The sequence below is a fragment of the Gigantopelta aegis genome, chromosome 14, assembly GCF_016097555.1.
Source record: "Gigantopelta aegis isolate Gae_Host chromosome 14, Gae_host_genome, whole genome shotgun sequence".
NCBI lineage: Eukaryota > Metazoa > Mollusca > Gastropoda > Neomphalida > Peltospiridae > Gigantopelta > Gigantopelta aegis.
The window spans coordinates 779,978-797,129 of NC_054712.1; the positions used below are offsets into that span (position 1 = coordinate 779,978).

A 17,152-nucleotide genomic window follows, 5' to 3' on the forward strand; every position below is an offset into this window, starting at 1 on the left:
TGGGGGGGGGGGATAGGGCTGACACCGAAATTTAGGGGATTTGGCGCCAAAGCGTAGGCGGTTTAGGCCGTAGGGAGTGTTAGGATTGTCCGGGGGCGGCCTCCCCCCCCCCCCCCCCCCGACATTTTCTGGCCGCCCCCCCCCCCCCACGCCAAGGTTACCAATACGATTGATGACCCTCTTATTGATTTAATTTAAAATTAAAAATAAATTGTTTATGAAACCTTCCTGTGCGCAAGGCCCTACCCCCAATGCCAACATCCCCTTCCCTCCCCCCGAGTCTAGGGACGATTAAAGTATTTTAAATAGTAATTAATTTTTTTTTTTTTTTTTTAGATTAGATAGCCCGATCAAATTGCGACAAAATTTTAAAATATAAATTAGAGTTTTTGATGAATAAATATATATATATAAATAATGTTTAGGAACGCGCTTAAACATCTTTTTTTATGTAAATTATAATTGACCTCATTATTTTTTTTTCTGATTTGGCTTAAATTTCAAAATTGCCCTTAAAGTGTTCTGCCCCAAGTCGGGTCTATGGCTTCCAGAGACGGGACTTGGGATAGGCATGCTCGAAACCTTAGTGGTATAGGAACATGATAAAAGTTACAAGACAAGTCATTGATAATTTTCAAAAAGCAAAGTTCTATATATTCTGTCAACAATATCTGTAATGAATTGCATTCATTTAACAATGTATTACCAGTTAACACTGAAAACAGACATCCGTAAACGCAAACTCTTTAAAATAAGTGACACCATTGTATGAGTTTGCCAAATCTTGATGACGTCATATTTAGTACTGGCTACGTCATTGATTTGTAGGCGTCAAATCGTCCAGTGGTAGTGTACGTTACACCAATGCAGAATATTTCTCACGCAGAAAATATATAAAATACTTTCCCAATTTTGAGTGACCACTGGGGTAATAAACATGTTTATATTTTCACTCCAGGTAATGTTAGAGGCAGATATATTTCACAGAAGAATTTAACACCATTAGTCGCATTTAACACCTGTTTTATTTTCACGGGATGCAAGAAATGCACATCCTTGTTAAAACGTTTCTCTGCATACTTTCTGGAACCATCGTACCAAAGATATTTTCCCTTCAAGAATACAAGTTTATTAATGTATTCAACACCAGCGATGAAAGTTGGAAAAGCCATCTCCAAAAAAAGTCTGTGTCTTACAAATATCCGATTGATGAAAATGAAGTGCTCTTTCAAACGGGTTGGGATGTAAACAATGTCAGATGGTTGGTGATAAAACCCGTCCGACAATTTTGTGTTGGCATTTAACGTCTGTTTGAAGGCGTTGTACCGAGATTTGTCTACCTGCTTAAACTCGCTCATTGACGACAAATAAGCTTTCTTGCCAAACTCTGAATTCCTCCAGACCCAATTAGTTGACTTCCCGGATGTCCTCAGCAACTCAAGTAAAGACGAGACCCATATTCGATCAACCGGAAGTGAGTTTAGATTCCAGACATTCATTAATGTGTCGTCTGCGACATGCAGGTATCCATCCACATGGTAGTTCATGCTCATGGCCTTCATCATACACGCGTATCCAAAGTACCCTTTTCCAATATCCACTTCTATAAAGGTGACATGTGTTTTAAGAGGTCGTGTGACGTCTCTGAAGTTACTTAACCCAGGACCGCAATACAGTCTTTGTGGGAAATGCATGCTGTAAATAATTTCCAACAACTTAACATTTTCGTAATGTGCAAAGTTAAACACTATTATGAGAAGAATGTTGGAATAAGTAGACGAAGTTTGATGTAATGCGTATTTGGGTAGCTTTAGAGATGTTTCTGAACAAAAACTGGAAATGGACCGAACATGGTTCCATTTGGAGTCATATGTGTCCTTCGTCGTGTGCGCTATAGGCAGCTTCTGCTCAACGGGCCAGAACTCTACAACAGTTTGTCTATCGCTATATCCCTTTGGAGGACAGAAGCTGCCATTTTGATACTTTGCCTGGACTCGCTCCGGTTCGCGATACCCAACCATTTTCAGATCTCTGAGCCAGGTTTCAGTTAACAGGACATCAGCTTGCTTCCAAAAATTATTATTAGCCATATCTTGACTGAGGGTTAGCACGCAGGTAAAGAAGGTTGCTTTTGGATGGCAGTTCCATTGTTTCAAGAACAACAAAAGTCTCGTTGTTTCAAAGTACAGATCTTTTTCCTGAACAGCATCGTCAAGGTATGAATGCGAATTTCGTTTCTGGAAAGCATTTGGTGGAAGGAATCCCAGAGTTCCTCCCATTTCCCAGAGAAGACGCTGCGCCCAGTAGCCCCTCCAGATATCACACACTCTGAACGTTGTAGTTGTGGGAATAAGCAAGGCCCACAGTGCGTCGTAGAGAAACAGCGTGTTCTGGGAGTTGAAAGGCGAAAAGACGCCTGCTGGTACAACACCAGGGGGAGCCCGCATGTCAAAGGTTACATTCAACATCGTCAGCGTCTTCTTCCGAGTCAGTCTGAAAATAGCATCCATATCCGGGTCGCCGTTCACTAGTCCCTGTTGGATGGAAGGAGATTTCCATGTCTGCAGGATGTAGTTGTAAGAGACGTTGTCTCCGATGGCGTTCAAAGGATAACCTCTCGGCCACAACGTTGGCTGGCCGAAATGGCGGTACGGATTGAACAGATGCTCCCCATCAAACATAATACCCGATGTCTGCGGCTGTAGAATAAAGTTTCTTAGAAGGTCAAGAGGTCGATTGTCGTCATCGGTTTCGTAAATGACCTTGGCACCTCTAGCAATGGCGTACAGGTATCCAATTGTCTTCCGGGCGTAGCTTCCGGTAGGAAGAAGTGCGACACTCTCAAAGCCAAGCTGCTGTTGTGTTTCAAGGTCTAGGAAAATACAGTTAGGACTGCTGGAAAAAGAAGAAAAGAAACCAGCATTAAGGCTAAACATGTCCATACAAGAACATCAATGAATTTACTACTTCAATTATCAATTCATTTATATCACACATTGCACAGATATGGTCAGACAGATATAGGTAGATAGATGGATTGAGAGAGAGAGAGAGAGAGAGAGAGAGAGAGAGAGAGAGAGAGAGAGAGAGAGAGAGAGAGAGAGAGAGAGAGAGAGAGAGAGAGACAGAGAGACAGACAGACAGACAGACAGACAGACAGAGCCAGACACAGAGAAATGGTCCAGAAAAAGAGAGATGAATTATTCTAGCAGATACACAGACAGACACAACATCAGATAAATTGTAGAACAAGTTTCACTCAGAGGTAGGGCCTCCACTAGTCGAAAATATTGGACTCGAGTACTTTAGGGTCAAACTCGACCCAATTCCAAGTTGATATATCAGTCGTGGAGCACTGGTTGGGACGAGACAAAACCGAATCCATTGAGGGCGATCGATCCTCGGGGAAACGCACTCCAAGGAAATCATTAAACGTTTTAGTATGAACACTTTGGCAAACCTCCAGTGTCGGGGTGTTTTTCTGTCTGCGACGACGACGACTTTCCATCCGGGTATTTTAGCTAGAAACTTGACGTCATCAGTGGGAGAGAAGATGGTCGTTACCACGATCCACTTGTCAAACGCAGATCCCAAGCTTGAACTATTGAATTGTCTACAAAGAAAAGAAAAGGGAATGCTTGTTTAATAAACTTCTCAACATATTTGAAAGCGAGGCTGTTTGATGTACTGTTATTTCCATATAGCGTCTCCTGGGAGCGAGCTTGTCACGAAGACGTTTCATCTGACGTTGCTTCCCATTATCTGGTAATTTCCTGTGCCCGAAGGTAGAGGACGCCAAGAAGTCTCACTGATGGGGATGGAGATCTGGGAGAGATTCGTGAAATTCCCCATGATCGCGGTACTGGCAAGGCAGCTTGTCGCACACGATCGCCCAAGTGGAGACTGTTGGTTTCAACAGGGTCTTATCTGAAACCTTTATCTTCTTGAGTTCCCCATGCGCGTCAGCTGCCGGCTCCGCAACAACAACAGGCAGAGACGCAGATGGCCGGTGTAAACGGAATGCAAGTCCGTAGGAATAGTTGTCTGCCGGACTTAGTCTCCTAGGAATGCAGGTCCTAGGTCTAATATACCTAGGAATGCAAGTCCTAGGCCTTACGTTTCTTAGGAATACTGGTCTGACTGCCAGGATATTAAGTCCGGGCTTGCATTCCTGGACAATCAAAATTTAAGTCCGGTGGTACATATACAAAATAAATTATAAATGTAAACAAAATGAAAAGCAGTTTCCTTTCTGGTTTATTTAATTGACTTGGGATACTGGCGCCACTCCTTATTTAAATATGTTCTATTTATTCCAATATTTTCCATTTATCTAATTTGCAAGAGTATGTACACATTTTGTTGACCTTATTACACGAGCAAAACTAAGGTCTTTATTCATTGCGTGTTGTTCCAACTAATAAATGTTTAAACATTTAAAAGTAACTCGAAAAGAGTTTCCATAATTCGAAGCATGTATTAGTACTCGCAGATAAGAATAACTTGCCCATCTGATATACCAACACAATTATCTGTTAGACATTATATACTGGTATTTGATGATGATAATAATAATAATAATAATAATAATAACTTAATAATAATAATAATAATAATCATAATAATAATTCAACTATAAAAAATGTGATATTTGCGTTATATAAATTATCTTATATAATTTTTAAGTTTGTGCCTTTTTGTCAATAATGTTGCAGGCGCGTGTACGTTGGGTGTGAGGTGGGGTGGCGTGGTCTAAACACCCCTCTTCAAAACAAATTTCTACTTGCCACAGTCTAGACCTCTCCCCTGCATAACTTACTGAACATGTGCCTGCTTTGTCAATTTTGCTCATTTTCAAAAATGAATTTGGTCTAACATATGACATATCAGACTCTGGGCTATATGATATCTTAGTCCCAACCAACAATACCATCGATAACAAATTATGTTAAATGGTTTTCATTAAGGTTTATCAATTAACAGAAATATTAATGACTAAGAGTGGGTTTTAGCAGCTCAATGGGCCACTACACCGACTAAGACAAAACAGTAACCCCTGAACAATTATCATACTATCAATAATATGCACACACAATTTACAAAGATATTTTTAAACAGACTAACTATTCATGACACTTTTACACCTGACAGTTTTGGCCACAATAGGCATTCAGGCTCCCTTTTTGGGAGTAGGGATGGGGTGGGGGCAGGCTGATTTTTATTGCCCGAATGAAACGAAAATGTCCGAATCTGGAACACAACGTATATTTATATTATACTACCAAGACGCTAAATAGGATTCCAAACAAATCAGTCTGCATTTGTACATGGATTACAACTAATATTGTGAGTAGAATGATGGAAATACATAGTGAAGATTTCAGGCCAGCTCATTTTGCCCGAAAGTGTCCATTGGCGCCCCAGCACTGGGTATGAAAGTCCGAGTAGGACTATGGTTCCTAAGCTATGGAGGTCCGATAGGACTTCTGTTCCTACGGACCTGCGTTCCTTTTACACCGGTATATTTCCATCTGCCGCGGTGCTGACAACTTTGATTCCCCCCCCCCCCCCACCCCTGGCGTGGTCTGTTGTCGAGTAGTGGGGGTGTCGAAGCAGAAGGGACCGCCCCCGGCAGTTGGATCGCCGGTTTTGCAACCCCCCCCCCCCCATCCCTCCCTCCCTGAGTCTTAATGGAAGCAGGTGGGACTGCCCCTGGCGGTTAAGCCGCCGGTGTTCCTAGGAACAGTAGTCCTATCGGACATCCATAGCTTAGGAACCATAGTCCTACGCGGACTTTCATACCTGGTTTATTTTTAAGTTGTTTTTATCCTATAACTTGTATTCCTACCGGACTTGAATTCCTTCTACAGCAGTGACAGAAATACTAGTCCGACAAATTAGATATCCGTTTGTTATATTCTGCAATTTGCACGAGCTGCCAGAAATACACGACAAAAAGTGAGGTTTTGGCAGCCTTCCCTCATAGTGTGATGGATACGTGTGCGAATCTCTTAATGTTATTGTGGGTTCAAATCTCTACGTCATAGATTTGTGGATCAGATACGCGAATGAATTTTTGTAATCGTCTTACATTTTTGTTAGCATATTGAAGTACGACGAATATCTTGCTTTTTCCAAAGTATTTAATGCAACTACAGATATAAAGTAGGCTATGTGTTCATGTGTTCAACACTAAGAAATTAAAAAAAATTATATGTAGCCCAAAATTGTTTTAAAAATATATATATATGAAAAATGGTAACTCCAAAAAACTTAATATTTGGCGAACAGCAAAAGACAATTTCTGTATACACCAACATAATTTTTAATAATATGTTTTATAACTTTAGATTTTGACGGTAAGTCACAATCTGATTATTTGTGATTTTTTTAATCTTTGTCGGATCAGACTTCCATTCCTCGGAATCCTAGTCTGTGGGACTTGTATTCCTAGGAATTTAAGTCTGTGGGACGTGCATTCCGAGGAATGTAAGTCCGTGGGACTTTTATTCCTGGTACTCCTAGTCCACAGGACTTTTAATCCTAGTATTCCTAGTCTTCTGGAATTTATTTTCGATATTTAGCTTATCACACACACACACACACACACACACACACACACACACATATATATATATATATATATATATATATATATATATATATATATATATATATATATATATATATATATATATATATGGTGCAGGGGTGTAACATTCTCTTTGAGAATGGCCAATACAGCACAAATCCCCTTGTTTTCTTCGGGATACAATTAAGATGTTGGGTAAATGTCAGTATCTATCTGTGATGTTTGTATTTTTGCACAGTTCTTTACACTGTGTTTTTGTTTAAATCTTTTTATATTGATTACCATAGTTTGACACCCAATAGCCGATGTATTTTTCGTGCAGGGGTGTCGTTAAACATTCATTCATTCTTTAGGGCAAAATGAGCTGGTCTGAAATGTAAAAATGCAGACTGATTTGTTTGGAATCCTATATAGCGTCTTGGTACTAATGCGAATATATAGAATACTATACGAGTTTTTGCTAGATATCATTTTTACGAAACGAGTGGACTTCCCAAACGTATCTGACCGAACGAAAGTGAATAAATATAAATATGGGAATAAATAGTAATACATATACAACTTATAACATTCACGCGACAAGACGGTTAATAATAGACATATACAAAGATCAATAAATGAAATTATATAAGAACAAGATGTATAACAAAAATTATAAATACATTAGATGCATGTACATATCTAAGAACATCGTTACATACATACCACAGGTTGGTATTCATATAAATATAGATATAATCTAGATATACATTATGTCATCGTAATAATAATTATATATTTTTGTTTTGTTTGGATCTGTTGCTAAAATAAATTAATATATAACCTTATTATCATTCAGTACATGTTTTTGTTATTTTTAATAACTTATTTCCATTGTGTTTGTTTCGATTTACCCTACTTCGCAGAGAATGGTAAAGCGTTCTCGTTACAAAAGCTTGGCATGTCTTTTTGACACTGCTGTTATTTGGGGGATGCCCGCCACGTGATTAAAACATAATACGTCACACCTCTTCGCCCCAAACAGCCGTTATTTTTTTTCCCTGAATTATGGACCGTCGACATAATTCAATTATGTTGACAAAATATCAACAATAAGTGGGTTGTGGTAGTTATGTAGATGGACAAATAAAGTACTTTTTAGCAACAAATCACATTTTCAGATAATACTTTTTAGGTCATTAATTAGGTCAATCATCTGTGACTGAGTGCCTTTAAAGGTCGCGTTAGACAATTAACTCTTATTTCATTGGGCATCGCAGACGGTTTTGCCAAAATAGATTTTGGATGTCGTTATTCAGCCCTACAATAATGCCGGCTGTTACTGTTGTTGAAGAACTGCCACCCCCAAACCCCTACGCCAGTCCTGGAGAAAATCCTTAAATTCGGGCAAAAGCAATAGAGTAATTCGGACAAAATGAGCTGACCACTTTTCATCATGTAATTTCATTATTCTACCCCAATATTGCTTATAACCCATGTAAAAATGCATTGCGATTCTTGTCCAACCCTATATAGCAGTTTGGCAGTAATGCTAATATGAATAAACTTTGCAATCCAGATTCGGGCACTTTTGTTTAATTCGGGCAAAAATCAGCCTGCCCCCTACAAAAATGGGAGCTTATGTACTTCTGTGTTGCAAAATGTGATCTTTCTAAATGTATATAATAATAATAATAATAATAATAATAATAATAGAAATAATAATGATACAGATTTTAAAAACCTCAACAAAAAAAGAGAGAAAAAAAGCCGAATATATTCGGTTCTTTGGGTACCGAATAACGAATACGTCTCGCGGATAGCTTGTATTCGGTTCACCGAATACTTGAGTGAATCGTTGCATCTCCAAAAGGATCTAAGTAAAATTAATAATAGATCAATAGTTATAAGAAAAGCTGACAAAAGTTCCACCATTGTAATTATGAACAAAGAAAATTACATCGTAGGAATCAACAAACAAACGTTTTTACAAAAACAAAACCAGAAACGGACTTAACCGAGGCTCGTGTAACAAAAAAATCATTGCAAAATGATACATCAAATGCGCAATGATCACGAAATTACCGAGGAGGTATTTAAATGTTTAAAGCACAATTATACATTCTACCTAAAGTACATAATATTGATGTACCAAGATGTATCTTCTCAACTACTTCTGCTTTCAGAAATCCCCATATCTGACAACCATAAAACAATACACTAGATACACATGTATATGCCACTAAAGGCCAGTTCACATTTAAGCCATTTGAGACAGCGATAAGTAAAAAAAATGAAAGTTTGTTTTATTTAACGACGCCACTAGAGCACATTTATTTTATTTTTTTATCATCGGCTATTGGACGTCAAACATATAGTCATTCTGACACTGTTTTTTAGAGGAAACCCGCTGTCGCCACATAGGCTACTCTTTTACGACAGGCAGCAAGGGATCTTTTATTTGCGCTTCCCACAGGCAGTTATGGACCACTGGTCGGTGCAAGTGGTTTACACCTACCCATTGAGCCTTGCGTAGCACTCACTCAGGATTTGGAGTCGGTATCAGGATTAAAAATCCCATGCCTGGATTGGGATCCGAACCCAGTACCTACCAGCCTGTAGACCGATGGCTTAACCACGACGCCACCGAGGCCGGTATACAGCCATAAGAGGTAGACCCCGAATCGCCAGCCCGATTATAAGTGTGGCTACCAATCGCCTGTCTCAAAACACGTGACGTGTACTCATCAAAATGTACAAAGCTGACGATCACTAATCGTGGGACTTGAAAAACCGGTCACGGCTGGTTTCTCATTAACATACACGATTAATATACAAATGCACGTTAAAAGTTTATTTTGTATAACGACACCACTAGCGCATATTTATGTATTAATCATCGGTTATTGGATGTCAAACATTTGGTAATTTTTACATATACATGTATTCATGAGAGGAAACACGCTAAATCCCACAGACAAGATAGCACATACCACGGCCTTTGATATACTAGTCGTGGTGCACTGGCTGGAACAAGAATTAGAACATCATGGGGCGACGTCTCGGACAACGTGAACGCCAGCTGACCACGTTGACAGAGTTGGGTGTTGCGCTCTAAGCAGACTGGGCCAGGATTTCCGACAATCTTGGTAAGGACAATGCCTCGCCTGGTCCGTGCACGTTTGGCGACTCGCTGGGGTTCACCTGTTACTAACCCCTGAAGACAAAACACGATATTCACCTTCTGTAGCCTTGGCATCAGTTTGTCTTTCACCTGGCCATGTCAAACTAACCAGATAAGAACATTTCACGCGTATGTGTTGTCTAACAACCCCTTGTGGTTTTGCAATAAGTCCTATTAAAATATATATATATTGAGCAATGTTCATTATTTAATATAATATGAATGAATAATTGTTTAGCGACACCTCAGCACGAAAAATATATCGGCTATTGGGTGTCAAACTGTGGTAAATACATCGGCTATTGGGTGTCAAACTATGGTAAATACATCGGCTATTGGGTGGACAAAAACCTAAGGTAAATACATCGGCTATTGGCTGTCAAACTAAGGTAAATACATTGGCTATTGGCTGTCAAACTATGGTAAATATATCGGCTATTGGGTGTCAAACTATGTTAAATACATCGGCTATTGGGTGTTAAATTATGGTAAATACATCGGCTATTGGGTGTGAAACTATGGTAAATATATCGGCTATTGGGTGTCAAACTATGGTAAATACATCGGCAATTGGGTGTCAAACTATGGTAAATATATCGACTATTGGGTGTCAAACTATGGTAAATATATCGGATATTAGGTGTCAAACTATGGTAAGTGCAAAATAATGTGATGATATATATTTTAATATAAATCTATGAAATAAAACCAGTAGCTTGTTATATCCCATTTTAACATTCACTTGATTCATTGCCCGACTAATATTTAACCATAAATACAATTGTTGAATATGTTTTGACAATATCTTAACAATAAATAATACTCTATATTATAGCAGATTGGTCCCCGAACACACAATTCATGTTTTGGCGATCCAACTCTACCTTATTGCAGGTTTCTTCTTGAGAAGTGGACGCCTTTTACTGGCGTTGTATATATTGGACGTCTAACTGACGTACACAATTGAGGGAACAACAGCGACGACTTTGCGAATCTTTGTCAGTGTACAACGACTGCGGTGACACCATATTGTCAAACTAATCGCTCAGTGTGGTGACCCGACAACAACACCTTGGTAAGACTGACTCAAAAGGACATTAAGGAATGTTTTACGACGATTCTATTTCTGTGACAGCTGTTCGCATAATGAAGTAAACGACGCTGTGCTGTGCAAATTTAATCAAAGCTCTCCGCTGTGTACAACAATGTTCAGCCTTGGTGTCGTCTCGTTTAGAAATTTGTTTTGTTTAACGACACCACTGGAGCACCTTGATTCATTAATCATCGGCACGTAGTCATCAGAGGAAACCTTCTACATGTCTTCTAATGCAGCAGAGAATCTTTTATACGCACCATCCCACAGACAGGATAACACATACCACGGCTTTTGATATACCTGTCGTGGTGCACTGGCTGGAATGAGAAATAGCCAAATGGGGCCATCGACGGGGATCGACCCCAAACCGACCGCACATCAAGCGAGTGCTTTACCACTGGGCTACGTTCCACCCCTCATCTAATTTCGATCATCTATAGTCCGTCCCATCATTCTATGAAAATGATTTTTTGGTAAATAATTTCAGTTAGGTTTGACGTAAGACGAAAAGTAAACGTGTTTTGAAAATAACATAAAAGTACTATCTTTGTGTGCAATTTACAAATCAATTGGCTCATATATAAATAAATTGTAGTAAATTACATGGCATGAAAAAAGGTGTTCTCTGTGGGACAGACTGCAGTCTAGATTAACCGAGAACGGGGTGGAGACCAAAAGAAATTCCAATACAAATTGAACGAGGTGGAGACCAAAAGACATTCCATTAAAAATTGAATGGGTTGGAGACAAAAAGAAATTCGGCTTAAAATTGAACTGGGTGGAGCCAAAAAGAAATTTGACGTATGAAATTCTATTTCATCTAATACCACTGTGTTAATGAGCATTGTGCTTGAAACATGTGGTGTGAATTTGTAAAAACAAAGTAATAAAATGTCATGCGAATCCAGGGGTGTTGTAAAAACATCTGGTTATATTGAAAATAAGGTTCCATTTGTTTTAGTTAATTCTTTGAGGTAGGGGTTGTAGAATTGATATATTGCATATAATGGGTTTTTTAATAAAAACACCCCACAAACGTTAACAAGGTCGCATAGGGGTTTTATTTGGTATAGGAGAACCTTAAGATGACTTAAATAAAGTGACATACTTGGCACCTGTGGTGGCAGCAGTACTCATGACGCGTGCCACCGGTGGGGAAGGATATGCTAACCTTTCGCGACCACCTGATATCATCACTGGTACGACAGTGATTCACAAATGCATGACATCATAACTATATTTATTCCAATGAGCTATGTCCTATGTTAGTTTTGATTTAGTAAAACTAGTCTGGGAGAGGTAGACCTCGTTTGATTGGTGCAGGAAGGATGTATTTAGAATTGCCCAGTAAAGGATCTCTTTGAGAGTGGCTGTCCTCGTTTTTTTGTCATTTAGGCTATAGATTCGCTCCCCTGTACAATTTTGAAAACTAGATGTCCTGGAATGCAATTCCCTGCATTATCCATCTCTGCCTTAAGATTTACTATCAATAATATTTTTAATTCGGAAATATTGCGGGGGGGGGGGGGGGGGGGGGTAGAGCCTGGATTTTAGTGCTAAATCGCCATACGGGCAGACAGTAGTTATGCACTTAAGGTGATCATAGCGCTAAGATCGCTTCTTAAAGGCACTCGGTCACAGATTTATTGGGCCTTATTTCTCTAAATATGGATTATAAATGGAATTACATTCATTTGGAATACCAAACCTCTCTGTTGTATCAAGCAAAATAGTTTAATTGAACCATGATTGAGAGAATCCCATGCCAACCAGTGAGCAGCTTGATTAAAAAAAAAATTGGAAATCTTTTATAAGGAGTTTAAAACGTACGACAGAACCGAGTAGTGATGAGGCTATATATACGACAGCCGTGTATTGTACCCTTGAATTTTATATACACGACCGCCGTGTATAGAGACTTAAAGGCACTCACTCAGCTACAGATGGTTGACCTAATTAATGACCTAACAAAGTATTATATGAAAATATATACATTTGATTTGTCGCTAAAAGTACTTTATTTAACCGTCTACATAACTACCACAAACCACTTATTGTTGATATTTTAGCAACAGAAGCATTTTAAACGCCGACAAACCCGAACAGTTAGACCTTTGCATGTACAGGTAAATTTATCGTTAGTTGTACGCGGACAATTTTTTTGCAAAATATGCCATAACCCCATGGGGAATTATAGCCGGCTTAGGATAGGACTTGTTACATTTTTAAAGAATACTGTGAACTAGACAGTGTTTATATACGAAGTGGCTATATATACGACGGCCGTGTATATAGCCCCCACTAACGAGGGATGGCTATATACACAGCAAAAATGTATATAGGCGGTAAATAAGTATTTGATTGATCCATATTACCGAACCACATGAAACAGAAGGAATACATACTATGTACAGACATTGCGTCGTCTTTACAGGGGAGGTGGGGGAGGGTAAATATGAATATAGCGGACCCTTTTGTGTACGTTTTTCATAGACAACAACCGTATATGAATACTGCCTCTGCAATAATCAAATAATAATAATAACATTATTATTATTATTATTATTATTATTATTATTATTATGTCTCGACCCCCTCCCCCTGTAAACTTTGCTCGCCTCAACCTAGAACCCTGCACATGCGCCTGCTATTTATTATTTTATTTCAGTATATTCGCTGTTATTTGGTCATAAAATAATATAAACAAACAAACAACCTGACAGCAAATTTACTCAGTGGACTAGAATGCACTTTTTATAAGTTTGTTTGTTCTTGCTACGTCCCTCCCCAAATTTGCGATGTCGTCCAGCAAAACAACCGATATACGTTCCGACTCCGTCATGATGACTGCCACTGTTAACGCGTGGCCATTAAACCTAAATGTGCGATGTCGTCCAGTAAAACAACCCATATACGTTCCGACTCCGTCCATGATGACTGCCACTGTTAACGCGTGGCCATTAACACTAAATGTGCGATGTCGTCCAGCAAAACAACCGATATACGTTCCGACTCCGTCCATGATGACTGTCACTGTTAACGCGTGGCCATTAAAACTAAATGTGCGATGTCGTCCAGTAAAACAACAGATATACGTTCCGACTCCGTCCATGATGACTGTCACTGTTAACGCGTGACCATTAAAACTAAATGTGCGATGTCGTCCAGTAAAACAACCGATATACGTTCCGACTCCGTCCATGATGACTGTCACTGTTAACGCGTGGCCATTAAAACTAAATGTGCGATGTCGTCCAGTAAAACAACAGATATACGTTCCGACTCCGTCCATGATGACTGCCACTGTTAACGCGTGGCCATTAACACTAAATGTGCGATGTCGTCCAGCAAAACAACCGATATACGTTCCGACTCCGTCATGATGACTGCCACTGTTAACGCGTGGCCATTAACACTAAATGTGCGATGTCGTCCAGCAAAACAACCGATATACGTTCCGACTCCGTCCATGATGACTGTCACTGTTAACGCGTGGCCATTAAAACTAAATGTGCGATGTCGTCCAGTAAAACAACAGATATACGTTCCGACTCCGTCCATGATGACTGTCACTGTTAACGCGTGACCATTAAAACTAAATGTGCGATGTCGTCCAGTAAAACAACCGATATACGTTCCGACTCCGTCCATGATGACTGTCACTGTTAACGCGTGGCCATTAAAACTAAATGTGCGATGTCGTCCAGTAAAACAACAGATATACGTTCCGACTCCGTCCATGATGACTGCCACTGTTAACGCGTGGCCATTAACACTAAATGTGCGATGTCGTCCAGCAAAACAACCGATATACGTTCCGACTCCGTCATGATGACTGTCACTGTTAACGCGTGGCTATTAAAACTAAATGTGCGATGTCGTCCAGTAAAACAACCGATATACGTTCCGACTCCGTCCATGATGACTGCCACTGTTAACGCGTGGCCATTAACACTAAATGTGCGATGTCGTCCAGCAAAACAACCGATATACGTTCCGACTCCGTCCATGATGACTGTCACTGTTAACGCGTGGCCATTAAAACTAAATGTGCGATGTTGTCCAGTAAAACAACCGATATACGTTCCGACTCCGTCCATGATGACTGTCACTGTTAACGCGTGGCCATTAAAACTAAATGTGCGATGTCGTCCAGTAAAACAACAGATATACGTTCCGACTCCGTCCATGATGACTGCCACTGTTAACGCGTGGCCATTAACACTAAATGTGCGATGTCGTCCAGCAAAACAACCGATATACGTTCCGACTCCGTCATGATGACTGTCACTGTTAACGCGTGGCTATTAAAACTAAATGTGCGATGTCGTCCAGTAAAACAACCGATATACGTTCCGACTCCGTCCATGATGACTGCCACTGTTAACGCGTGGCCATCAAAACTAAATGTGCGATGTCGTCCAGTAAAACAACCGATATACGTTCCGACTCCGTCATGATGACTGTCACTGTTAACGCGTGGCCATTAAAACTAAATGTGCGATGTCGTCCAGTAAAACAACCGATATACGTTCCGACTCCGTCCATGATGACTGCCACTGTTAACGCGTGGCCATCAACACTAAATTTGCGATGTCGTCCAGTAAAACAACCGATATACGTTCCGACTCCGTCCATGAAACTAATATTTTGCGACAGTAAAAGCACGATATAGCACAGAAAGGTTATCCCCTTAATTGGATTTTCTAGAAGAAATATAGAATATTAAATTTATGGTTTTACACCTCTACCTTATAGTGTATTTCTTCTCGAAGACACCGTTTATGTTTTGGCAGTATTTTAATAATAAATGCACTCTACCTTATAGCAGGTTTCTTCTCGAAGACTAAGTGTATGTTTTAACAATATTTCAATAATAAATACATCTTAGGTTATAACAGGTTTCTTCTCGAAGACTAAGTGTATGTTTTAACAATATTTCAATAATAAATACATCTTACTTTATAACAGATATCTTCTCGAAGACTAAGTGTATGTTTCAACAATATTTCAATAATAAATACATCTTAGCTTATAACAGGTTTCTTCTCGAAGACTAAGTGTATGTTTTAACAATATTTCAATAATAAATACATCTTAGCTTATAACAGGTTTCTTGTCGAAGACCAAGTGTATGTTTTGACAATATTTCAATAATAAATACATCTTAGCTTATAACAGGTTTCTTCTCGAAGACTAAGTGTATGTTTTAACAATATTTCAACAATAAATACATCTAAGCTTATAACAGGTTTCTTGTCGAAGACCAAGTGTATGTTTTGACAATATTTCAATAATAAGTGCGCTCTACCTTATAGCAGGTTTCTTCTCGAAGACTAAGTGTATGTTTTGACAATATTTCAATAATAAATGCACTCTACCGTATAGCAGGTTTCTTCTCGAAGAATGAATGCCATTTACTGGCGTTGTTCATATTGGACATCAGATTGACGTATGCAAACGATAACACCGCGCCGACGACAACGCAAATGTAGACCACGGGAAACTTTGCCATTGCACGTCTACTGCGGTGGCAACAGCACCCGTTGTAAAACCACGCGACACTAAACCTCCTTGTAATGCAACGTTGAGAACAAAGCTTAATTCCCACACGGAAGGGTATTTAAGAACGAGTATATTGTTTTTTAAAGCTGCTCGCATACTAAAGAAAAAGGGAACGACGTAGTCCAATGGTAAAACGCTCGCTTGGTGTGCGGGCAGGTATACAATCGATCGATAATTACCAGATATTAGCCTATATCCTGCGACTCAGACATTTCAGGCAAGCCCTCTATCGACTTAGCTACACAGTTGATGCACTTGCACTTGCACGTGTGAGAGAGAGAGAGAGAGAGCGAAATGTTTGGGTATGGCACTAGAGACATGAAAACAATTGCAGTCAACAGGGAATATGGGGAGCACACTCCAGAACGAAATGTTTCGGTATGGCACTACAGAAAGGAATACAACCGCAGTCGACAGAGAATATGGGGAGTACACTCCAGAAAGAAATGTTTCGGTATGGTACTAGAGACATGAATACAACTGCAGTCAACAGGGAATATGGGGAGCACCCTCCAGAAAGAAATGTTTGGGTATGGCACTACAGAAAGGAATACAATTGCAGTCAACAGTGAATATGGCGAGTACCCTCCAGAAAGAAATGTTTGGGTATGGCACTAGAGACATGAATACAACTGCAAAGAACAGGGAATATGGGGAGCACCCTTCATAAAGAAATGTTTGGGTATGGTACTAGAGACATGAATACAACTGCAGTCAACAGGGAATATGGGGAGCA

At 39.6% G+C, this 17,152-nt stretch overlaps 1 protein-coding gene across 2 annotated transcripts; it reads right to left on the reverse strand.

Moving 5' to 3' along the window:
- Positions 1–628: 628 nt before the first annotated feature.
- Positions 629–16,484, reverse strand: LOC121388870 (probable glycosyltransferase STELLO1). 2 transcript variants are annotated; one of them, XM_041520395.1, is made up of 3 exons: positions 16,233–16,483; positions 3,461–3,613; positions 629–2,895 (listed from the first exon to the last, which is right to left on the reverse strand). In XM_041520395.1, exons 1-3 carry the CDS (start codon positions 16,364–16,366, stop codon positions 942–944), a joined length of 2,241 nt encoding a protein of 746 aa, XP_041376329.1. In that variant the 5' UTR covers positions 16,367–16,483; the 3' UTR covers positions 629–941. The 2 variants fall into 2 exon arrangements, with proteins under 2 accessions (XP_041376329.1, XP_041376330.1); XM_041520396.1 differs by lacking the exon at positions 3,461–3,613 and having other exon boundaries at positions 16,233–16,484.
- Positions 16,485–17,152: the final 668 nt, after the last annotated feature.